This window comes from Pseudopodoces humilis, chromosome 9 (genome assembly GCF_049639895.1).
Source record: "Pseudopodoces humilis isolate 2021_Gansu_Grassland_sample_001 chromosome 9, ASM4963989v1, whole genome shotgun sequence".
In the NCBI taxonomy this organism is placed as follows: domain Eukaryota; kingdom Metazoa; phylum Chordata; class Aves; order Passeriformes; family Paridae; genus Pseudopodoces; species Pseudopodoces humilis.
Genome location: NC_142208.1, coordinates 22,156,979 through 22,180,488, shown reverse-complemented (window position 1 = coordinate 22,180,488; position 23,510 = coordinate 22,156,979). Strand labels below are relative to the sequence as shown.

Sequence of the window (23,510 nt, the reverse complement as noted above, 5' to 3'; positions counted from 1 at the left end):
TCAGGAGTCATGGCCATGATTATGATACTGATAGCTCAATTTAGATGAATATTCTGCTGACCCAGCTACCTCAAAAACAGGTTCAAAAACATGAGGTAAGAGCATGACAAGGCAGAAAAGCAAATCGTTCAGAGCAGTGAGTGCTGGAGGAATTTGGTCGAGTGCCTGGCAGAGACCTCTGGACCAGACCCTGTGTGAGACAGGCACAAATCAATGCCTAGTTTTGAAAAGTTATGCTGTACAATAGATGCATAAAGATGGGGGAGCACAGGGGAAACCGATATTGCTGGCCAAAGACGTGCTACTACTTTCATTATCTTGGTCTCAGTGAATGTTTTCTGGGTATTTTAGTGGAGGAAGATTTATGGAAGGAGCTGAAGGACAGTAAAGCTTTGTGGGTTTTTAGGAGGGTGTGAGGATAGAGAAAGTGGGTTATGCTTGCTCTGAATATCAAAAAGAGCAGAACCCTGTACTTAGGGCTTCAACTCTGAGTGAGAGACCAAAGACAGGGTGAGGATGAGCTGTGACCTGTATTAAAAACTGAGACAAGCAATGGGACAGGGCATTATATAGGAAGATGTCATAAGTGGCCACCTTGGCAGCAGTGCTACAAGTGGTTTTGAGCAAGGCTAGAGAACACCTGTGCCAGTGTAGAAAGAAGAATCACATCAGCAGTCCAGATGGAGAAGGGCTGAGTAACTGCTCCATTCACTTCTTACTCATTGTATCAGTTTACTGCTCTCATGAGCAGTGTATTGGTTCTGGACCTGGCACTAGGAATAGTTTTATTTACAAAAACACGTGAATTTAATCAGAAAATCTGCTAATAATTAACCACTGAGTTGGACATTGAGCCTTTCTTTGGTATTGATGCTTCCTGAGCAGTTACTCATTGTGTCACCCTTGACTTCTGAGTTATCTTGTAACTCTGTGTACAATGAGACAGCACAATCATTGCAGTCACCCTACTGTCCCCTTTTATCTACCTTTATATCCCCTTTTTGTTCTTCAAGACCACACGTCATAAAGCAAATCCATTTCCAGCCTTAGTAGCACCATCCCCACATGTTCCTGTCACACCTAGGCCTTTCTAAGCAACAAGGATTCAGTGGCAATCACTCTCCTCAGGAATCATCCTCTTTCTGTCTCAGATGTTGGGGGTTACTTTAGAATGAAGATTCAAAGTCTCTTTGGGGTTTTGCAGTCAACCAGCTGCCATAACACAGACAACATGGACGTGTGGGAAAGAAAAAAGCAAAAGTGGTTTGGAAAATCTTTAGGCTCTTCAAGCTGGAAATTAGTAATAGGAACCCAGATCCTGAGGACTCAGAGCAGTGCGTGTGGTCAGCTCAGCTGCCAGACACTGCAGATCCCCAAGTGTGGGGCACTGCTGGTGTCATGGGCCCCCTTGCCAGGGGGCAGCAGCCACTGTGGGACCAGCTGTTGTTGCTGGTCTTTTTGTCGGCATTCAGCAGTCTTCTCACCAGAGAGGTCCGTTGCATCAAAGTGATGTCTTTAGCAGGTCCAGGTGAGTTTGTGTCTGTTGGTGTGCACTGATCAAGTCTATGGTTTATGAGCAATGGCTGTGGTGTCCTGCAGTGACTCTGTGACTTTCCTGTATCTCCCCTTTGATCTCTTTCTTGTGTTTTCCTCTCCTCCCCTCTCCTGGGCCTGTGCAGCTTCCCTAGCCCTTTTGGTCACTGCGTTGGGTTGTGGGGTTGTGCAATAGCACCGAGTTAATAAATAACTGTGTGTCATCAGGAGTTTTGTCCCAAGACCACTTGAGGGTGTGGGGGGACTTTTATCCCAAGCATCTGCTCAGGTCTCTCAGCTGGGCAGAGCGAGAGGAAGGAGCTGCCGTTTCTTCTCCCCTGAGCTATGTCAGCAGCCCTGGAGAAGTTCTGCGGCTCCGTCTTCTGGGTGAGTGGCTGTGTTATCCCCATTGTCTGTTCTGTCCTTGACTGTTCTCCTGGGGAAGAGCTGTGGATTCCAAGGCTCATAGCTTGTCCTGCCAGTGACCCAACTGCCAGTGGTCAGCAGAGGTTCTGGGGTTTATCTAGGAGTGCCACGGCACCGAGTGCTGTGCACTGCCTGCATGGTGTTCACCAGACACCGAGGCAATGGCACCTGAGCTCTGTCCTGTTTTCGCCCCCCCGGGAACACAGGACACCCTGTATGGACTTCTGGGGAATGATTTGGCTTCAGCTGCTTCTGCTGGCTTGGCTCCAACAAGGGATGGCCATCCCACATTCAGGCAGAGAGCTGGGAATAGGGATATCGTTCAGACCTTGGCTGAGTGCTGAAATACTCGGCCAGGAGGGTGGGTGTTGAAGGGGGGATGCAGTGGGGTGGAGCTGGGTGGGCAGGACCTATAGGAGTGTTGTCTCTTGTCCTGTGTGCCAAGTGAGAGTCAAGCCATCATGAGTGACTTGGTGTTCTGTCCTTGCTGCTCCAGAATGATTCCTACCTTGCTCGTCCGGATGCTGACCTGCCTGTGTGCTTCCAGCAGACTGTGTTGGTCTGGGTACCCCTTGGCTTCTTCTGGATTTTGGCCCCATGGCAGCTCCTGCCCATGTGCAAATCCAGGGCCAAGAAATCCTCTGTGACCAAACTCTACATCATCAAACAGGTAGAGTGGAGATTAAGGGGCACAGATGACAGGCTGGAGCAGCCTGAGGTGTTAGTGGTATGAGTGGAAAGACTCTGCTACAGTTAGGTGTGGGATGGAAAGATGAGGAGTGTAGGACAGAAGGAGCAATGGGATAGGGGACCATCTGTGACAGAAATGTAAGGGGGAGTCCATCAGGAGGAATATCTGGGACAGTGTAACAGGGAGGAATGCACTGGGAGCGAGGGCAGAGTGTGTATTGGGGCTTCTCGTCTTGTGGGCTGTTATCTTCCAGATTTAAAATGATGGCAGTGCTCCTGTGGAACTGTGGCACATTCACAGGGTTGAAAGCTCTCCCAGGCTCAGTCTGGGTTGAAAAGGGTGTATGGATGTATGGGTGTATTTTATGCCAAACTCTGTTGTCTCCCAGTGGTTCTCAGTGTCCACAATGGGCTGGCCCTCTCTCCCTGCAGGTGCTGGCTGTTCTGCTGATGCTGACAGCAGTGGCGGGGTTGGCCCTGGCCTTTGTAGAGGATGCTGAGCAGGATGCTGTGCCAGCTGTCCAATACACCAACCCCAGCCTGTACATCGTCACCTGGGTAAGGACTCAGTCATGAACGTCAGTGTGTCACCAGGGATAGGGTGAGACTGCAGCACCAAGCAGCACAAGACTTCTCTAGCACAGAGATCAGTGGGAAGCTGTGTCCACAGGGGAAGGGTAGCCTGGAATTTGGGTAGGACTAGCCCCAAACCTGCATGGGTGGTGCATGAGGGAGATATGTTGAGGGCAGGTGCCTGGATGTACTGCTGTAACTGCTGTTATCCTTAAAACTGGGATGATTCAATGCCTGCAAGTGTAGCTGAGCTCTCTGACAAAACCTTTACTAGGAGCAGTGTGGGTTTCACAGGACTGATTTTGCAGTGTGAACATCAGACCATGGCTTGCTGCTCTGATGTCTCCCAGCTTCCTAAACATTGCTGCTCGGTTTTGTGCAGAGCCAGGAAGTACCACGGGATGCCCAGAGGAGAAAGCTGGCTAAAGGGGACCTAGTGGCTATTGGCTTGATGGAATATGTGCATGAAAGTTACAGACATCTTGTGTGAGACATAGGGTATTCTAACAGTCTTAACAAATGCTCAAGAGCTGCACTTAAAAGCAAAATAGCACCCTCATTTGCTTTCATTCTTATTTTGTCATGTCATTTAGTTTCATATGCAGAATCCATGTGAGATGATAAGGCAAGGGGACTGCCCAGAGAGGCTGTACTGCTGGAACGTGATCTGGGTTCAGTTGCAGGTTTGGAGGCAAGGTGCAGGAGACAGGGTGTGACCCCTCATGGCTTGATATGTCTGAGAATCTGGAGTGACAACAGCCAGAAAGAGTAATAGTGCCCTGCTGTAATGTGAGGGTACATTCAAACCTGATCTTATGTCTTCCAGAAATAAACCTTTGCCCCATATAATTAATTCTGAAGCTTATGAAGGGTTGATGGTGTGTTCAGGGTACCCAAGGCAGTGAATCCCAGCAGATCATGTGTGCTGACATCCCAGGACACATGCTCCAAAGCCACCTTTAGAGCCAGACCTAGTCCTGCAGCTCTGACTGATTTTCTTTCCCCCAGATCATGGTCCTGCTGATCCACGATGCACGACGCTTCTGCTTGTGCAGAGATTCAGGGGTGCTTTTCTGCTTCTGGACACTGTCCCTTCTCTGTGGGATACTGCCATTCCAGTCCCTCGTCCGGAAAGCCCTGCAGGTTGGGTTTGACAGGAAGCTCTGTGCTTCCCCATGGTCTTGTTCTGTTTCCAAAGAAAGCTTCTTCATACTCTTCTCTTGACAAGCTCTTTGTGGTGTCACTGAGGTCCCAGCTGCCCTGGGGACCTTAGGGAACCAGAAAAGACCTGAGAAGCAATTGCTGTTTGAATTCATCCTGTCTCTTTGAGGAAGTATAAGCCCTCCAGGACTAATTTCTTCCCTTAAACATGGGAGGAGGTCAGGGAGAAGCAGGGAGAAGTGGTAAAGGGAAGCTGATCCAGGACTCAGAGCGAGTTTTGCACTGCTCTGTTTGGCTTAGCCAGGGGATGGATCTTGTCTCTGAGTACCAGAGGCCTTGAGACAGCTCCCAGCAGCAACCCTGGCCTTTCAATTTCTGCAGGAACCGATCTCTGACCTGCCACGGTTTATCCTTTTCTTCATCTCCTACGGACTCCAACTGCTGCTCTTCCTTGTCTCAGGCTTCTCCGATATTGCCCCAGAAACAAAGGAAATCACAAAGAAGGTGTGAGGACTACATGGGAGTGGGTTTGGGGCACCACATCCTGAGCATTGTGTGGGGCAGGGCAGGCTCCATGCAGGCTCCAGGCTCCTAGGGAAGACCTGAGGACTTCAGCACAGGACCCAGCAAGAGCTGGAGCCTGCAGCATGGGGCATCTGCATGTGTGTCCAGGGTGGGCTGCTGCTGGCTCTGAGCTGAGGCTTCTGGGCCTGTAGCTGGCATGGTTTGAAACCTATGAGGCTCCTTTTAATGGCTGGGGGATGCTAAATCAGCTTTTGTCAAAACCATCCCCCAGCATAAAGAATCTCTCAGTACCCCCTTTGCTTTGTACCATAGAACCCAGAGGTGACAGCCTCCGTCCTGAGCTCCATCACCTTCGAATGGTACAGCAGGTGAGCAGGGCTCTGAGGGAGGTCAGGCTGGCAAAATGCAGGGATGCCTCAGGGGAGCCTGCAGCACAGGCTGCTTGGAGTTACCTGGGAGAGGCACCACATTGGGTACAGCCTGTGCAGCCTGAGCCTGGGACCAGGACAGGTGTGAAAGCTCTGCATTTGCAGCAAGGAGTCTCCAACAAGTATTGTGGGATTTATTTGTCCCACAGCACTGTTTTCAAGGGCTATCGCAAGCCTTTGGAGATAGAGGATGTCTGGGAATTGCAAGACAAAGACAAGACAAAGGCTCTTTACACTGCTTTTGAGAAGAACATGAAGACTTCGATGCAGAAGGCCAGAGCAGAAATGGAGAAACGGAAACGCAAGAAGAGACGCCGGGAAGGTGACCCAGACTATGGGAACAGCATGAGCAAGGCCCAGAGTCAAGACATCCTGGTGCTGGTAAATCCATTCCTACTCTTGGCCTTGTGTGAGACGGAGACGTCCAGCTCCAACCTCAGGGAGAGTAGGGTCACCTCATCTCCCTGCAGCTCTCTTTGCTGAGTTTTCCCTTCTTTGATCCTGCAGGACCATGGGCAAGGATAGGGGAACCCATGACAGGGTCTTCCTGTCATGTCCTTGGCAGATCCCCATATTTTGAGAGACCGACAAAGTCTCCATCTTTTTCTGCCTTACATAAAGACAGGAACCACCCTCAAATCTACAGTACAAGCCATTCCCTTATGTCTATCTACCTCAGATACTTGCCATCAATGAGGTCAGAGTGAACATCATCCTGTGACCACCCCTGGCCTCAGATTCTTCACAATGTTTGCCTGATTTTTAACCTGAGAGGTTCAAGCTGGTTTGGGTTTTAACAATTGTCTTTGGTACAAAAGAGAAGGTGTTAGTCCAGGGTGTGTATGACATAAGCAGGGGTCAGTGAAAGGGAATGTGACAGGAGCTAAAGCTAAGGCTTCATTCAGGATACCTGGTCTGGGGTCTGTGAGGTGCTGCCCTGAGGCATCCTTCCAGATGCAGGATGCCTGCACAGCCAGCTCCCTCACTTCTATGTGGGCTTCCCTCTAGGAGGAGAAGCAGCCAAAGAAGAAGAAGAAGAAGAAGGGAGATGACAATCACTCAGGCCCTCCCAAGGATTACCCCAAGGGCTGGTTGATGAAAACCCTGGGCAAGACCTTCCAGCGGAATCTCCTGCTAGCAGTGGCATTCAAGTTGGTGCATGATGCACTTGTGTTTGTCAGCCCCCAGCTGCTGAAGTGAGTCCTTTGTCTCTGTCCTGACTTTGCACCCAGCCCACCACCTCCCAGTGTGTGCACTGTATCCAACCCCACCATCTCTATATGTGTGTGCCTCTCCCAGCCACAGACCCTGGGGACATTTTGTGCCCTCACCAAAAATGGGAGAATGTGCTGGGATACAGTTTAACAAAGACCTGATCTGAGCTGGCTGCCAGCTCTTATGTGTAATATCTTGCTCTCTTGCGTCCTGTCACCTGCTCCCTCCCTGGAGACAGTCCCACCTCTTTTTTGTGGCCCTCCATGAGTCAGTGCAGCTCAGCCCAGCAGGGCCTCCCCAGTTTGTTTTGCAGAGCAGCACAGTCTCTGTGCATGATCTTACATTAGAGACACTCTGCCGTGTCTCTGGCAGAACAGGGTTCCCAGCTTGCTGACCATCGAGCCAACTCTCTGGGGCAGGGTTTTGCTCACCACCCTTGTGAGGATGCTCTCCCTGCATTCACTTGGAGCATCCTGCTTGGCTCTCTCTCACTGGGGTGTGTGTCTAATGAGCTTCTTTCCCCACCAGGCTGCTGATTGCCTTTGTGTCAGATGAGGATTCCTTTGCCTGGCAAGGCTATTTGTATGCCATCCTGCTGTTCCTGACGTCGCTGATCCAGTCCCTCTGCCTGCAGCAGCACTTCAGCTTGTGCTTCCAGCTTGGCATAAATGTGCGAGCCAGTCTCATTGCTGCCATCTACAAGAAGGTCTGTATGGTCCTGTCATCGTCCCTGTTGGCTTCCTTCAAGCTGGGCTGTGGATAAAATCATTGGTTGCCTGTCCCATCTGGGGTGTGTGCACTTTCCTCTTCAGAAGGCAGAGCTTGGGGGACACCCACCCAGCACTGAGGGCACTGTGAGCCCTAGTTCTGCTTGGGGCCTGGGTGCTGCTGCTGTGTTTGACAGCTACCAGAGGCTAAGGGAGGTTTCTTTTCAGAGCACTGCAACACCTGGGACAGGGGCCAATAGGCTTCCTGCACAGGGGTGTTTGTCCTTGCAACCAGCATCCAGTGGTTCCAGGTGTGCAGGCAGTGAGGAGAGCACTGGTGGCCAGTACAGAGGCACCAGGAGCAAACCCAGAAGTGGTTTCAGCCTGGTCTGCTAATTTCCTGCTCTGAGCCATGCTGCTGGCAGCAGGGCTGCTCCCAGGCTGGCCTGTGCTGACTGTGCTTTCTCTTTCTAGTCGCTCACCATGTCCGGAGCCACCCGCAAGGAATCCACGGTGGGAGAGACTGTTAATCTGATGTCAGCTGATGCCCAGAGGTTCATGGACCTGGCCAACTTTATTCACCATCTGTGGTCATCCCCCCTGCAAATTATCCTGTCCATCATCTTCCTCTGGGGAGAGCTGGGCCCCTCTGTCTTGGCTGGCATTGCAACCATGGTGCTGCTCCTCCCCATAAATGCGTTCCTGGTTGCCAAGGCCAAAACCATTCAGGTCAGTGGTGGGTGCAATATCCTCCCTGTTCTTCCACATCCAACCCCACTGTTGCTCCCCTCCCTCATTTTCCACACTCCATACCCTTTGCTTTTATGCTGTGGATCTTTCCCAGCCAATGAAGTTGATCTCACTTGGGCTGGGGGTGTCTCTAGCCTGAGCAAGAGGTGATCAGCTACCATGAGTAGGAGACAGGTGAGATCTGTTCTACCATCACAGCTGAACTTGAACCAGACTGGGCACAGCCTTGAGGGCTAAAAATGAGATATTTCCAACTGTAAGATAAAGCTTTAGCTTCTACCTGATAGCAGGGTGGTGTTTTACCCCAGCTTGTCCAGAGCCACAGGCTCAAATTTGTGGGATGACTTCTCTGGGCTGTGGAGCCCATCCTTCCCTTCCCTGTGGCAGCCCAGATGTATTTCCAAGGGGAAGCTGCTGTTTGCTTACGTGATGTCTGGCTCTTCTGTTTGTAGGAGAGGAACATGAAGAACAAGGATGGACGCATGAAAATAATGACTGAAATCCTGAATGGAATCAAGGTGAGCAGTGGAGTGGAGATTCTCCAGGCAGCTGCTGCACCCCTCTTCTTGGTGCACTGTACCTGGAGGCAGCACATGTATAACCCTACAGCACTGGTGTTAGTCTAGCTTAAGGGTCCTGTGCCTGGGTCTCAATAATTCCCTTGGCTGCCTCATCTTTTCTAAAGTTGGTTGGGGAGGATCTCTGGATACTTGGACTAAGGCTTGGGAGCTGAAAAAGTGTTTTTCTGAGTGTTTCCTAGATGGCTGTGGTAGTGGCATTGTGGCAGAGGAGCTGGCAGTGACCTGTAAGCTGAGACTGAGGGAGTGGGAGTGCAGTGGGGAAATGCTATAAGCAGGACAGGAGAGGGGAGATGCAGTGGCCAAGCCAGGAGCTGGTGATGGAGGTGCTGGCCACCAGTGAGCCCAGTGTGGAGGTGAGCATTCCTGTGAGGCCAGCATCTGCTCACCCTGCTCATTGTGCAGATCCTGAAGCTTTTTGCCTGGGAGCCCTCCTTTGAGAAGCGAGTTAATGAGATCCGGGCACTTGAGCTCAAGAACTTGGTGAACTTCGGTTACCTGCAGTCAGTGTCTGTCTTCGTGTTCACGTGTGCCCCCTCCCTGGTGAGTGACAACAGCCCTGGGGAGGGTGTACCTTCCTTTGAGCTGGGGCTGGGCTGTGTCCAAGGGGATGGGAAATATTTGGAACCTCAGCTGGAGTGTTTCTGCAGCGAGGAAGGGGCTGGCTGGTGGGTGCCTGCGATAGAGATTATGGTTCTGGCTGCTGGCAGGAGAGCTGTGGTGGAAAGGGGTCTCATCAGGGTGGTGAAATGCGGCCCAAAGGAGAACGGAAGCAAGAGGGGAACAGGTCCCCAGCACAGAGGCACTGCTGAGGCCTTGGGGCAGTGTGAGGGTCTGGGCTGCACACAAACACACTGATGGTGGCTTTCCCTGCTATCTGTCCTAGGTCTCCTTGGCAAGCTTTGGTGTCTATGTGCTTGTGGATGAGAGCAACATCTTGGATGCACAGAAGGCCTTTACTGCCATCTCCCTTTTCAATGTGCTGCGCTTCCCCATGTCCACACTGCCCATGGTCATCTCCTCCCTGGTGCAGGTCAGGCCTCACATAGGGCAGGGCGTGTAGGGGGATCCTATGACCTCTGTCCAAACCAGCACATGGGGCTCATGTGTGATGGACCCCCAGGGGTCAGTGCACAGGACTCTGCTGTAGTGGGGTGGGACAGGACTCACATGCATAACGCAGGTTTGGGGCCCAGAGGTTGGGTGGGCATTGTGATGTGGTGCTCTGCTTATGGGGCTCCTGCCCCATGCCCATGTACCATCCTCATCCCCTTTCTACCATGGCAGACCAACGTGTCAACTGCGAGGCTGGAGCGCTACCTGAGTGGAGAAGACCTGGACACCTCAGCAATCCACCACAACCCCATTGAAGGCAGGTGAACCTCCAGATTATCCCTGTGGGTCTCAGGCTGGCTCAGCCCTGGGCTTTCCCCTCTCTGAGGGACATGTCTCTCTGCCAGGCAGTGCTGTGCATTTCTCAGAGGCCACCTTTGCCTGGGAGCAGGATGGCAACGCTGCCATAAGAGAGTGAGTGCTCTGAGCCACATCGGGGCAGAGAAGTGGGGAGGGGGAGGCTTTCTGTGTTATTAACTGGGGAGGGCAATCACCTCTCACAGTGCTGCTAGACATGAGTGTCCCAGAGACACTGCTCTGTGCTAGTGCCACACAGGAACTGAGGGGTGACCTGGCAGTGTTGCTTCCTCAGCCCTCATGTCTTTGCAGTGTCACCCTGGACATCGCACCTGGGAGCCTGGTGGCTGTGGTGGGGGCTGTGGGCTCAGGCAAATCTTCATTGGTGTCAGCCATGCTTGGGGAGATGGAGAATATCAAGGGACACATCAACATCCAGGTGAGAGGAGCCAACTGGTGCACGGGGCTGCCTGGGGGCTCAGCAGGAAGTAGGGCAGTACTGTCCCAGTGTGGTGGCCCAGGGGAAGAACAGGCTGCAGGAGGTGTCAGTGACTGCAGGCAGCTGATCTCTGACAGCTAGCTGTTCTTGTCTCTCCTTCCAGGGCTCCCTGGCCTATGTCCCCCAGCAGGCCTGGATCCAGAATGCCACACTGAAAGACAACATCATTTTCGGGTCAGAAGTGGACGAAGCCAGGTATCAGCAGGTCATCAAGGCCTGCGCTCTCCTTCCAGACCTGGAATTGCTGCCTGCAGGTGACCAGACAGAGATTGGAGAGAAGGTATCAGCCCTGGGCACTGTGGGTTTGCGATAGCACCTGCAGCAGAGGTCAGAGCTGTTGCCCTGTGCCAGCCCCATTTCCAGGGAGGTCCTTCCCTTCCAGGGAATCAACCTGAGTGGGGGCCAGAAGCAGCGGGTCAGCCTGGCCCGAGCGGTGTACAGCAATGCAGACATCTACGTCCTGGATGATCCGCTGTCTGCTGTGGATGCCCACGTGGGCAAGTACCTCTTCCAGCACGTGCTGGGCCCAAAAGGGCTGCTGCAAAAGAAGGTGAGTACCCATAGCCTCCAACCCAGCACCCAGCCAGGCAGGAGTGAGTACCCATAGCCTCCAACCCAGCACCCAGCCAGGCAGGAGTGAGTACCCATAGCCTCCAACCCAGCACCCAGCCAGGCAGGAGTGAGTACCCATAGCCTCCAACCCAGCACCCAGCCAGGCAGGCGTGGCACTGGTGTGGTGTTGGCTTTCCAAGGAAGCCTGAGGACAGAGAGGAATCCCATAGTTTTCACATGGGGCTGCAGCAGGCAGGAGAGGCCTCAAGAGAGGGGTACCCTGTGTCCTCACAGCCAGGCACTGATAAGCAGACAAGTCCCCCAGTGAGAGATGGAGAGTCTGCAAAGGCATGGCTGGGGATGAGGGGCTCTCTGATGATCACTACCCTGCAACCCCTTTGTTGCAGACACGGATCTTGGTGACGCACAGTGTCAGTTTCCTGCCCCAGGTTGATAACATCGTGGTGCTGGCAGCAGGAGCAGTGTCTGAGCATGGCTCCTACAGCACCCTGCTTGCAAACAAGGGGGCCTTTTCCCAGTTCCTGAACTTGTATGGAAAGCAGGAGGAGGATGTTTCAGAGGAAAATACTGCAGGTACTGAGAGCACAGTGGGGCTGTGACAGAGTGGCCGTGCATTTATGTTGGGAATATGAAGATCTGATCTGTCAGCCTGACCTGGCCCTATCCAGCCCAGGCACCAATGGTGGCTGCTGTGAATCCTTCTCAGCTTTTGGCAGTCAGCCGCACAATAACTTCCTGATTCAGATTTGGGTTCAGACATTATGTTGAATATCCAGCACAGGACTGGTTTAAATTTTTTACTCCCTTTTTAGTTCATTTATTATGGGTCCCAAAATTTCATGTAGCAGCAGGCTCCATATTTTTGTGATGCTGGGGTCAGAAAGATCCTTTGGTTTGTTCTAAACATCTCACTGGATAATATTTCATCTTTATCATGTCCCCCAGTGCTATGGGGTGGAGTGGTGTCAGGTCAGGTGGATGCTTACCCTTGCAGGGCTCAGTTGTCCAGCTGCAGCCTGGCCATTCCCAGCATGTCTTCACAAGGCCCATCTCCACCTGCTCAAGTTGATGCTTCTGAGCTGGAGTGATGTGACCTAACAGATGTTGCACCTACTAAACTAGCACAAATCTTTGCTTGAGGTCTGGCCGGTGGTGCTGGATAAGTCAGCAGCAGGGATTGCCTCTGTGCAGGCCTTTAGCCCTATATCCCCTCTCAGATCTCCCTTCAGCATGATGTATTTCTTCCTTCTCCTGCTGTGCTGGTCTTGCAGCAGGGTTGGAGAAGGTGTGATATGTGGTGGTAGGACACAGCCTAGGCCTAGGGTATGGCATGAAGCTGAGTGCAGCAGAGATGTGGTGTATGGGATCTGCTCTTTCCTCAGTGCCTGACCCTACCTTCCCTCATCTCTGTGCTTGCAGTTGTTGCTTTAGCTGGGGATGAAGAGGAGGCTGATGAAGATATTGATCCTTGCATGGATGAGCGTCCTGATGATGTGGTGACTATGACCCTGAAGCGAGAGGCCAGCATCCATCGGAGAAAACTGAGTCGCAGGTGGGACATGACCTGAGCTTTCAGCTCTTTTCCCTGCCCTGCACACTGCTCCCTTGGATACAGGGATCTGGGGGCTTCCTAGGGAGTTCCAGCTGGAAGCCTCCCTGCCTGCTCCTACCACAAACTGCTCTGGGTCAGGAGCATCTGATTTTGCCTTTACTCACACTAGTGTGCCACAGCCTTACTCTGCAGTCTTCCCTGAAACTCGTGCTGATGGCTAGTTCTGCTTTTGGGAATGAGGCTTTAATTTAATGGCTGTACATGCCTAGTGCTTCCACAAGGCTCACTCAAAGCTGCCCCAGTTAGGACATTATTTTCCAGAGGACTACCACTGAAGACCCAGTGGAGCACAGGGGTGGACCCCCAGGAGATTGGGATCAATCCAACACCCGGTAACTAATGGTACTCATCACCTCCCTGCAGCCTTAGTAAAAAGAGCACCAGTTCCCAGAAGGCAGCCCAGGAGGAGCCCCCAAAGAAGCTGAAGGGACAGCAACTGATTGAGAAAGAAGCTGTGGAAACTGGCAGGGTAAGGAGGATGGAGGGGTGAAGCACTGTGCTGTCCTGGCTAAATGCTGCCAGACCCTGACTGTGGCTCAGAGCAGCTGGTGTGGGCTGCCTGTGGCCACACCACACCCAAGAGACATGCAGGAGACAGAGCTGCCTGGGGCTGGTGGAGGGGAGCACTGTGGGCAGCAAGGTGGGGTCCTGAGGCTGTGCTGGGCATCATTGCCTGCGGTCTGATGGGCTCAACTGGTGCACAGGTGAAGTTCTCTATGTACCTGCGGTACCTGCATGCTGTTGGCTTTTGCTTTTCCTTCTGGATTGTCATGGGCTACGTTGGACAATACGTCTCCTACCTGGGATCCAACCTGTGGCTCAGTGACTGGACGGACGATTCGAAGCGCTATGAGAACCAGACCTATCCCCCTCAGCGGCGGGACCTGCGGATCGGTGTCTTTGGGGCACTGGGGGTGGGACAAGGTGAGTGTGGGAGGACAGCAGTTCCCACTCACCTCGTTTGTGTGGTCCAGGAGGGATATGACTTGCAAGGCCTTCAGCCAGCTGTGCATTAAGGAGCAGAGGAACCAGCATTTTGTTCATTTGCCTGCTGCTGCCTTCCTTGTGGTTCGTGGCTGAATTGTGGACACATCCCAGTCTGAAAGCAGCACAAATTGCTCCAAGTCTGTGTTGCCCCTCAGTTTAAGATAATTTTCCTTAATCAGATTAGACATAGTGCTAGGGCCCAAGGCTTTCCAGTGGGGTTAGTGTTCCTCCCTTGTGCTGGGACACAGTTGCTGAGGCCTCCCAAGAGGTGGGATGCAGGATTATCCCAGAGGCTCGCTGCGGAGCTTCTGGCTTGATGCATGTCTATAAAGGCAAAGGGTGCCTGGGCCCAGTGTCACCCACGAGCTGGTGACAGCCCCGTGCTCTCCTTGCAGCAATCTTCCTGCTCTTCGCAACCATGCTGTCTGTGCAGGGCACCATGCGAGCCTCCCGCGTCATGCACCAGCAGCTGCTCAGCAACATCCTGCGCGCGCCCATGAGCTTCTTCGACACCACCCCCACCGGCCGCATCGTCAACAGGTTTGCCAGGGTAAGAGGATGCACCCAACACGGAGAAGGTGCTTGTTCCACCACATCTGCAGAGCGCTGGGTAGTGGCATAACCCTGCTCCTGTTGAGCGCTGCACAGCTGAGCCCAGGTAAGGGCCAGGAAGGGACCAGGAGGACACGGTGGATGCAAGGCTGACCGTGAGCCAAACCACATCCTGGGCTATACTAGAAAGACAGTGTGGCAGGAAGTTGTTACCTCCTCTGCTCAGTTCTGAGGAGCTTACACCTGGATACTGTGTTATGTTTGGGGTCACCTGGGTAAGTAGGATGTGGAGAAAAAGAGAGGGTCCATAGTAGATTACTAAGAGAGGTAAGAGCCTAGAACTCATGTCCCACAATGAGAAGTCCTTGTGGTTATAGACCTCCAGCAAAATCTAAATCTTTTCTATCTAAGTGAAGGTCAAAAACAAAGAGAAAATGAGAAAGGAGGGAAAATACAAACAGGCAATTTTGAGTGTGCTGCTACTCCACTTCTTCCTTTGGTACCATCTCTTGATTTTTGGGAATAAAAATTTCTCTTAAAATTAGGCCTATGGGCCTGGGTTTACTCTGAGTTGAGGGAGTATGTGGTGCCTGGCTAGGAGATGGATGAGGACCAGCTGGAGATGTGGCTGCACCTGCATGGACCTGGAGTTTACCCTGTCCCCCTTTTTGCTTCAATTACTGCTCCTGCATCCTAGGTCCTGATGAAGATGCAGTTCTTAAAGCTGGTCTGTGTAACAGGGGAATATTCTAGGAAGTTTCTCTGTTAACTCAGCTGTTCCCAAGCTGAGAAATGAGGTTGTGACCACAACACCAATTCAGGATCATCTGATATTTTACAAGTGTCTGGCACTGTGTTACCACAGGAGTGTGTAGGAACCCTGTATGTGTGGGGCCTTTGGGGCTTCTCTATCTCCCTGGGGTCACTGACTGCTTCTCTATACATTTTTATATCTCCAGGACATCTTCACGGTAGATGAGACCATTCCCATGTCCTTCCGCAGCTGGCTCTCCTGTTTCATGGCCATCATTAGCACACTGATTGTCATCTGCCTGGCCACTCCATTCTTCGCTGTCGTTATCGTTCCCTTGAGCATCTTCTACTATTTTGTGCTGGTGAGTAGCTGGGCCTTGAGTGAAGTATCTGCTGAGAGCAGTATCTTCCTGGCTGCTGGGCTTTGTGTTGGTAACCAAGCTGTGTCCCTCGTTTCAGCGCTTTTATGTCTCCACGTCACGCCAGCTAAGGCGTCTAGACTCTGTCACCAGGTCTCCCATCTACTCCCACTTTGGTGAGACAGTGTCAGGCCTTTCTGTGATCCGGGCCTATGGACACCAAGAACGGTTCCTGAAGCAAAATGAGATCACCATGGACATAAATCAGAAAAGTGTTTATTCCTGGATAATATCTAATAGGTGAGTTTTACTACTTATGCCACAGAACAGCCTGCAGCACTTCTGCCCAGGGGCTTCTGGGTCCCAAGAGAGGTCCCTGGGATCCTGCAGTCCTCCCTCTTGATCTCAGCATTGTGGGTCTGTGTAGGTACCGGGGCGGTTTAGGATAGGGGCACCATTTGTGACAATGGGACACTTCAGGGTGATTTTGACAGCCAGAGTATGCCCCCCTACGAAGTGTCCAGAGGCTGGGCAGGGTGAGCTGTGCAGTCAAGGGCTGAGATGCTCTTGGTGAGTTCTGGAAAGAGGGTGATCCTCCAGGCCCAGCAGGAGCACGATGCAGACACTTTCTGGTTTTGAATCTTACTGGTAAACTATTTCGGTGTATGAGGGTTGAATGGTTGGGGCTCTTCTGATACATGGCATTACCAGCACAGGAGGTTATGTGTGAGTCGTGGACTGACATAAATGAACCTGCTATGTACAGGTACCACTGTGTGCTGTGTGCACAGCACTGGGCCCATGGCTGGGTGTGAGGAATGCTGGTGCAGTGCCGCTATTACTGGTGGGCTCTGAGTTGGGCACAGGCAGATGCCTTCCTGCCTCTCTCACTGCCCTTCAGCTGCCCTCTCCTGGTGCAGGTGGCTGGCCATCCGTCTGGAGTTCGTTGGGAGCCTGGTGGTCTTCTTCTCTGCACTTCTGGCAGTAATTGCAAAGGGCACTTTGGAGGGCGGCATTGTGGGTCTTTCTGTCTCCTCCGCTCTCAATGTGAGTCACTGAAAACATTTTCTCATTCCAGGACAGGGTTGTCTCTGGGAGCTCTGGGCTGGTGGCAGGATGCTGCCTTGCCACCAGGTCTGATCCTTGGAAATGGGATTATCTGGGGTGTCCATGGGATTATCTGGGGTGTCCATGGGATTATCTGGGGTGTCCCATCACCTGGGGAGTGCCTATAGAGCCAGAGAAGCACATATCCATCCCAGTGTGAGTGGGATACTTCCTGCCAGGGGGAGGAATATGGCCCTGCTGTGGATCACAGATGCTGCAGCAAAGTTTTTGAAAGGCTGAGGACAGGTGGGCTGTGCCTTGGCAGTGGAGCATTAGGAGGGCCAGGTATGCTCGTACCCAGGATCCCAGGATGATTCCCTGGGCCGAGGTGGGACATGGTTGTTTGTGGGTGCCACTGAGTTCTGCATGCTCTGATTCTGCCATGCAGGTGACCCAGACACTGAACTGGCTGGTGCGGACATCTTCGGAGCTGGAGACAAACATTGTGGCTGTGGAGCGGGTCCATGAGTACATGAAGGTGAAGAATGAGGTGAGGAACCCAGGGCTCTGGGCAAACATCTGCTGCACAGCTTGGTGCTAGTTAGCATCACAGAGTGAACCCCCCCTAATGCTCCTGTGCCCTCCCCCAGGCTCCATGGGTGACAAAAAAGCGTCCACCACGTGGCTGGCCCAGCAGAGGAGAGATCCAGTTCATTGATTACAAAGTTCGCTACCGACCTGAACTGGACCTGGTTCTTCAGGGGATCACCTGTAATATTGGGAGCACTGAGAAGGTTCTCTGCCCTCACTATGCTCTTTACAGAGACTCTGTTAAAGTTTCTTCTCCTCGGCTTCAGTCCGTGCCCTGGGGTGGGATGGTGATGGGATGTGGCTCCTGGGGATTTGAGCTGCAGGAAAAGAACCAAAGCAGACAGTCTGAGTGATGGTAAGGGCAGGAAGGCCCAGCAGACTGAGAGCATCTGCCCTGTATTCTACAGCCCTGTCAGCTGGTCTAAAAAGCTGCTTCCACAGGTTGGGGTTGTGGGCCGGACCGGGGCTGGAAAATCCTCCCTCACCAACTGCCTGTTCCGGGTGCTGGAGGCGGCTGGAGGGAAGATCATCATCGATGATGTGGACATAGCAACAATTGGCCTCCATGACCTGCGCAACAACCTCACCATTATCCCCCAAGTGAGCTGATCCCCACCTTTCTACATCCCACTGCTGCACAGCACCTGCAGGCACTGCATGGCCTCAGTGTGTCCCTGGGTGCTGTGGACGTGCCAAAGGCCTGGGAGCAGGCTGTTTCCACATCCCTTGCCAGCTGCAGGCAGTGGTGTGAGCAGGATCTGGCTACACTTGAAGGCCAGGAGCCATTGCCCCTGCTAAATGGCTGTGATAGGGCTGAACACAATGCCGTCTCTGGCAGGACCCCGTGCTCTTCACTGGAACCTTGCGGATGAACCTGGACCCCTTTGACCAGTACTCAGACGAGGAGGTCTGGAAGGCCCTGGAGCTGGCTCACCTGAAGACATATGTGCAAGGCCTTCCTGAGGGGCTGCTGCATCTCGTGAGCGAGGGAGGGGAGAACTTGAGGTGAGCAGAGGAGTAGATGCAGGCCCAGCTCCCCTCCCTTCTCTAGATCTCAGGGACCAGTCTGGAAAAGCAGCCTCCAGGAAAGTGGCTGTCCAGGGATGGTGCACAGAAGCTTCTGGGAAGTGAAGATGGAAGAAAATGGCTGAGGAGTCAGGGGTCTTAGGGAGCTAGTGTGAACCAAGCCTTCTGTGCTGGCCCAGAGAGTAAGACGCTGAGGCACGTGATGCTCAGGGTGGCAGATGGTCAGCAGGGAAAGGCCAGGGACAGTGCTGGGCTCAGAGCAGCGAGATGCAGTAGGCTTGCAGAAGGTCCCCTGGAGTCGGTCTAGTAACTCATGCTCTTCATCTCATCCCAGTGTTGGGCAGAGGCAGCTGGTGTGCCTGGCCCGGGCCCTTCTCCGCAAAGCCAAGATCCTCATCCTGGATGAAGCAACAGCAGCCGTAGATCTGGAAACTGATCATTTAATCCAGACAACAATCCGGAGTGAGTTTGCCGACTGCACTGTCCTTACTATCGCACATCGCCTCCACACCATCATGGACAGCAACAGGTACTGTGGGACGCTACTGCAGAGCAAAGGGAACGGGGATCTGGACTCCAGATGGGGTGAGAGGTGGACAGCAGCTAAGCAAGAATGCAGCCAAAGGGGCAGGGGTAGATGCAGGGCCTGGGGCAGTAATTTACAGTGGTGAAGAGAACAGAAGGATAGTAAGGATAGGATAGTAGTGACGCCTTTGTGGGAGAAATATTTTTTGGGATCCTTCGTTACAGCAACAGACCATAGAAGCATTTGCTGTTGACACCTTATATGTGACCCGTAACACAGGGAGGAGGAGGGCTGTGGCCTCACCACTGCTGAGAGGGGAACCACATGAAGTGGTTTAGGAGTGAGGGCTGGTGGGCCTGCAGTGCTGGCACCAGCAGAGCTATCCACTTGGAGCCTGGGAGTTGAAGCCTTTTGTTCCCTTCTGCCAGGGTGATGGTGCTGCATGCTGGGCAGATTGTGGAATTCGACAGCCCCGAGGAGCTGCTCGTGAAGCAGGGCGTCTTCTCTGCGATGGCAAAGGACGCCGGCATTGCCATTACAGAAACCACGGCCCTGTAGGCAGTGCTGCAGGGGCTGGGGGTGTGAGACAGCTCCTCCTGCTGCCACTCACCCAGCAGGCACTGGTGTCTCCCACAGCCACGCTGCCCAGGAACTGTCCCCGCTGCAGCAGGGAAGCAAAGAGGGTGGCTTCTGTGCTTGCCCAGAACAAGCATCTGGACTTGCGTGGGCTGTTAACCTTGCTACCACATTATGCCTGCCTGCACATAAGGGTCTGAAGCTGCATAACTTATTCCAGGATAGAGGGTAAAAGCCATCTGCCAGGCAGGGAGATCATGACATCCAGTGGGGGTGGTCTTAGTTTTTGTACTTCACCATGCCAGGTGAATCTACCTGAGAGATACTTTAGCGTTATGAAATAAAATTTACAGTTTAAGAATTAATGTTATAATTTATTTATTTTTTGTGATTGCTTGTAGTCTTCCAACTACAAGGTTGATGTCAAGGCATATACATAAGCCTCAGTTTAGGTTTAAACCTGGCTAGTGCTTGGGCAGGGAGATCTGCCAACAGATGTTACACAGAGCTGTGCAGTCCAAATCGAGGGGCACAGCTCTACTCCTGCAAGAACACTACTCTGTAGCAAAACCAGGGCTGCCTGCCTGCCTTCCCTGTGGCTACTGCTCACTCTGATTGCATTGTAGATAAATGAGCCCCTCCACGAGGTTATCACAGCCACTCGTAGGGCAGATTTTGGGCTGTGGTTCCAGACTGTAAACCTCACAGTGGTGAAGACAAGCTGGAGAGCAGCAGGCACACGCCTGTGTACAGCCATGCACACACAAAGTATGGTGGTTATTGTTGACAAACCCTTGAGTCCTTGTTCTTGGGCAAGACCTCCTCATGCAGGGAGCAGGTGCCTACTTAGGCAAACAGTCACCCCAACCAGCCCCTACTGCCCTGGAGCCCCAGAGTCACGTAACACACCTGGGGGAAGAGGGCAGTGCAACCACTTCATCTTAATACAGAAGATTTCCTTGTGCCTGAGCTGCAGCTGAGCTACACCAAGGCACTAGAATGCTGGACCCCACCAAGAGGGAAATGTTTTTCCTGGCCTTGGAGGGTCTGCATGAAGGCTGCAGCACTTCCCAGACACTCCTCCCAGCTCTCCCAATACTTGCAAAGGCACCTTCTATATACAAGGGCAAATCTTTATTTGCAGAGCAGCAGTACAGGGAATACAAACATTACCCCATGAAGAGAACCTCTTCCCTTCAGGACATGGCAGCAGCAGTATCACACACCAACTCAGCAAAAGGCACCACAGCCCTCCCATGGATGGTCCTGCCACTCCAGAATGTCAGCACCCTCCCTCTCCAATGCCATGCAGGAAAGCAGAGGTGAGGCAATTCTGGTTAGAGCCCCAAAAACAGGCTGGAGGACAGATTGTGCTTTGCCTTTTGCCCAGCCCCAGCCCAGAGCAGCCAGGTGGGTACATCAGTGAAAGATGGGTCCTGGACACAGCCAATACTGCACTGAAAAAGGTGTTCTGGGCCTTTGGCTCACCTGAAAGATGAGAACCTGATGGCTGCTGGCAGTGGCAGACGCTGGAAAGGCCAAGCCCCTGGGAGAAGGCACCTGCTGGGGGCTTCGTTGTGAGGGTTTCAGAGGCCATACACATCCCAGGCCTGGAGCTCAACTACTCCCAGCAAACCTCAAAGCTGCTTCCCCAGGCAGTGTGTAAATGTCCCACCCCGAGTCCTGCAGAGACAGGTGAGACCAGGCTCCTGCTGCACAGGGAGCATATTCACAAAGTTTGGGTTGCTTTTAATACTACTTGACTAAAGACAATCTCCAGAAACTTAGCATTAGCCTTCCACAACTTAAATCCACAGCAGCTCCTCAGCCTGACTTAAGCCTTATGCTTCTGGGCAGGCAACAGCCCCAAGCTTTGCTTCCCTGCTCCTGGCTGAACACAGGAGGCTGAAACACACCTCAGAGATGAACTCACCCCTGCCCTCACACACACTGCCTGCTCCTGCCTACCTGGACAGCCCACCCTTCTTCTTCCCCTGAAGGGGCAGTGGCAGCCAGTGTTTGGGGCCCAGGAGCACTGCACAGCTGTGAGAGGCATAGCCTTAAGGGCAAGCAGTGGGGGCTGCAGGGCTGGCCAGCCTCCCCCAGACCCTAGCAGTCCCAGCAGGAACAAGGCATGGGGTGCAGGCTCTGTTCGCTGCCTCACGTGTACTCTGTCTTCCGGATGTAACTGGAGGGCACGTAGCCCTGCTTCCCGTGGGCTTCGGCCAGCCACCACTCCTGATTGCCTGTGATGTCCTCAAACTGCAGGATCCTGAGTCTCTGGTTAGCTGACACACTCAGCTCATTGGTGTTTCGGCCTTTGAAGGTGTAGAGAGCGTAGTAGATCTGCCAGAAAAGGGGAGAGCATCAGTCAGATGGTCACACCACACAACCTTAATCTTACACTGCACTCGATGCGTGGGCTTTTGTCCTTCTCCCCAGTGACAGCCCTGGCTCCATCCTGGCCTCTATCCACCCCCATCTGCAGCCTGGTTCTCTGTCTCTGGACGTGAAGAAAAGGTCTCATACCCCACCTCCTACCTCTTCCTGGTCAGTGCCAGGGAGGAGGATGATTCAGTCCCCAGCCAAACAAAGCAGTTAGCCCTTGGCATCCCCAGCCCCATGAGGGTGGCTGAAGACTCACCTGGTTGCCCTCTGACTCGCTGTTCTCCAGCCCAGAGTCTCTGTCCTCCACCGAGGGCGTGGGTCTGAGATGTGCTTTGGTGGGGTGCCCGTTGCGAGAGCTGGGGCTGCAGCTGTAGCGGTGCTGAGATGTCACCGTAGCAGCCAGCGGGGCTGTCCTGTCACCAGAGCCAAGCTGGGGCAGACAGGGGGAGTCCACCTCCAGTGGGGACTGTGGGGACTGGTACACATCTGCTGGAGAGACAGAGTCCTGCAGGGGTTTCTGAGTGAAGGTGACGGCCGCACCACTGGGGCTGAAGGTCAGGGTGGCGTTGCTCTGGGGAGAGGAGCTGCTGTGCTCCGACTCGTTGGAAGAGTGGCTGCCCACAGAGACGTCCGACTGGCTGCGGCGGGGGTTGTAGGGCTTCAGAAAGGAGCTGTACACGAAGCCCTTTGTCACTGCGGAGAGAGAGAGCAAGGGAGCTCAGATTGGGGCACAGGGAGACCAGAGGAGGGGACTCACAGCAAGCACCGAGGGCAGGGAACAGCCACCTACCTCCATTGTCTATGAGCCAGCGATTCTGGCTGCCCATGGGGTCCTTCTTCTTGATGACACCCACAATGTCTCCTTCCAACAGGGAGACATCCAGGTCTTGGGCAGCGTTGAAATTGCGGTCTGCCTGGAAGAGACTCTCTGGGGGATAGCGGGCCAGGAGGGCAGCTCGGATGTCATCCGACTGCAGGAAGTGGGTCGGCTGCAGAGGAACAAGGCAGGTGTGAGTGGCTGTCCTGGGCTCTGCAAGGCCTGACACTGGGCACAGGGAACTTACCAGGCCAACAAGGGGCTGCCGCCGGGCAGACTGCCGCTCCATGCTCTTCCTTTCAAAGGTCTTCCTAGGACCTGCCTGGGACTCTGGGAAGAAGGTGAAGGCCTGGAGCTGCTGGAGGACTCGACTGTGCTCATCCTGGAAGATGGCAATGAGGTTCCCTTCCCTGCCAGACACCTTCAGCAACTAGAACCAGAGCAAAATCGGGGATCCTGGTTAGGTGACAGCTGCTGGGAGAACTGGCCAAGAGCTACAGGGTAGACCATGGCAGGGGTCTGAGTCCTGCCTGAGACTTCCATCAGGCCCAGGTTTGCCATCCTGTCTGGACTTAGCTCTAACTTGTCCTCAAACTTGCGACCTGAGATTCTCCCAGGTGAATGCTCTCCTGTCACTGCTCCAAGAGCCCTCTACACAATCCCTGCCCTGACATCATCCCACGGGAGCCCTCCACAGGTCACTCGTGGCCTGAAACCTGCAGCAGCAGTGTCACCCACGATGTGACAGGTCCCAGTGAGCCTCAGGGAGAAACCCTGCACAGATTAGTGCTGCTCTGAGCCCAGGGCGCTGCCTGCACTGCAGGAACCCACCGACAGCAGGGGTCTGAGCTCCTCCAGGGCCAGGCGCACGAAGTCGCAGTGTGCCTCGGCATAGCCCCGCACGCAGCTGGCGAACAGCTCCTTGGCGAAGCGCAGGAACTTGGGCAGCTCGTCCAGCAGCTGGGCATTGAGGGCCTCGTAGTTGTTGCGGGCTGACTGCAGCTCCTCCAGCGTTCGCTTGTCCTTCAGCTTCTCGGCTCGCTCGGTGCAGTTGTGGAAGTCGAGGAGTTTGTCAAAGCGCTTCTGCACCAGCTTGTGGGGCCCCGCAAACATGCTCAGCAGCTGGCTCAGGGGTGAGCTCACCAGCCGCTCCGTCCGCTCTTTCTGGTGGGCAGAGGTGCAGTGAGAAGGTAAGACAAGATGCTCTC

The 23,510-nt window shown here is 53.5% G+C and overlaps 2 protein-coding genes across 12 annotated transcripts in view; one reads left to right on the top strand and one right to left on the bottom strand.

Moving 5' to 3' along the window:
- Nucleotides 1-24: 24 nt before the first annotated feature.
- On the top strand, nucleotides 25-19,458 carry ABCC2 (ATP binding cassette subfamily C member 2). Its single transcript, XM_014250430.2, has 32 exons — nucleotides 25-1,920; nucleotides 2,456-2,629; nucleotides 3,082-3,207; nucleotides 4,231-4,365; nucleotides 4,765-4,887; nucleotides 5,221-5,276; nucleotides 5,486-5,717; nucleotides 6,345-6,532; nucleotides 7,080-7,257; nucleotides 7,733-7,987; nucleotides 8,461-8,526; nucleotides 8,992-9,129; nucleotides 9,473-9,619; nucleotides 9,874-9,962; nucleotides 10,051-10,113; nucleotides 10,309-10,435; nucleotides 10,599-10,775; nucleotides 10,878-11,045; nucleotides 11,455-11,641; nucleotides 12,488-12,620; nucleotides 13,044-13,149; nucleotides 13,385-13,604; nucleotides 14,063-14,217; nucleotides 15,179-15,334; nucleotides 15,432-15,631; nucleotides 16,252-16,378; nucleotides 16,827-16,928; nucleotides 17,029-17,172; nucleotides 17,411-17,569; nucleotides 17,808-17,974; nucleotides 18,330-18,524; nucleotides 18,950-19,458. Exons 1-32 carry the CDS (start codon nucleotides 1,879-1,881, stop codon nucleotides 19,077-19,079), a joined length of 4,665 nt encoding a protein of 1,554 aa, XP_014105905.1. The 5' UTR covers nucleotides 25-1,878; the 3' UTR covers nucleotides 19,080-19,458.
- A 105-nt stretch (nucleotides 19,459-19,563) lies between these two features.
- DNMBP (dynamin binding protein) overlaps nucleotides 19,564-23,510 on the bottom strand; it is a 37,486-nt gene continuing 33,539 nt past the window's right edge. For all 11 annotated transcript variants that reach the window (XM_088059546.1, XM_014250480.2, XM_088059547.1 and 8 more), the window contains 5 exons: nucleotides 23,134-23,466; nucleotides 22,550-22,732; nucleotides 22,276-22,474; nucleotides 21,742-22,178; nucleotides 19,564-21,443 (listed from right to left, as the gene is read on the bottom strand). In XM_088059546.1, coding sequence (XP_087915672.1) covers nucleotides 21,258-21,443; nucleotides 21,742-22,178; nucleotides 22,276-22,474; nucleotides 22,550-22,732; nucleotides 23,134-23,466 — 1,338 coding nt within the window. In that variant the 3' untranslated portion in view covers nucleotides 19,564-21,257. The remainder of the gene's footprint in view (nucleotides 21,444-21,741; nucleotides 22,179-22,275; nucleotides 22,475-22,549; nucleotides 22,733-23,133; nucleotides 23,467-23,510) is intronic.

Coding starts and splice junctions, on each gene's coding strand:
- ABCC2 (XM_014250430.2), top strand. CDS start 1,879: ATGTCAGCAGCCCTGGAGAAGTTCTGCGGCTCCGTCTTCTGG. Junction 5,277..5,485: donor ACCTTCGAATGGTACAGCAG/GTGAGCAGGGCT, acceptor TTTGTCCCACAG/CACTGTTTTCAAGGGCTATC. Junction 15,632..16,251: donor TCCTGGATAATATCTAATAG/GTGAGTTTTACT, acceptor CTCCTGGTGCAG/GTGGCTGGCCATCCGTCTGG.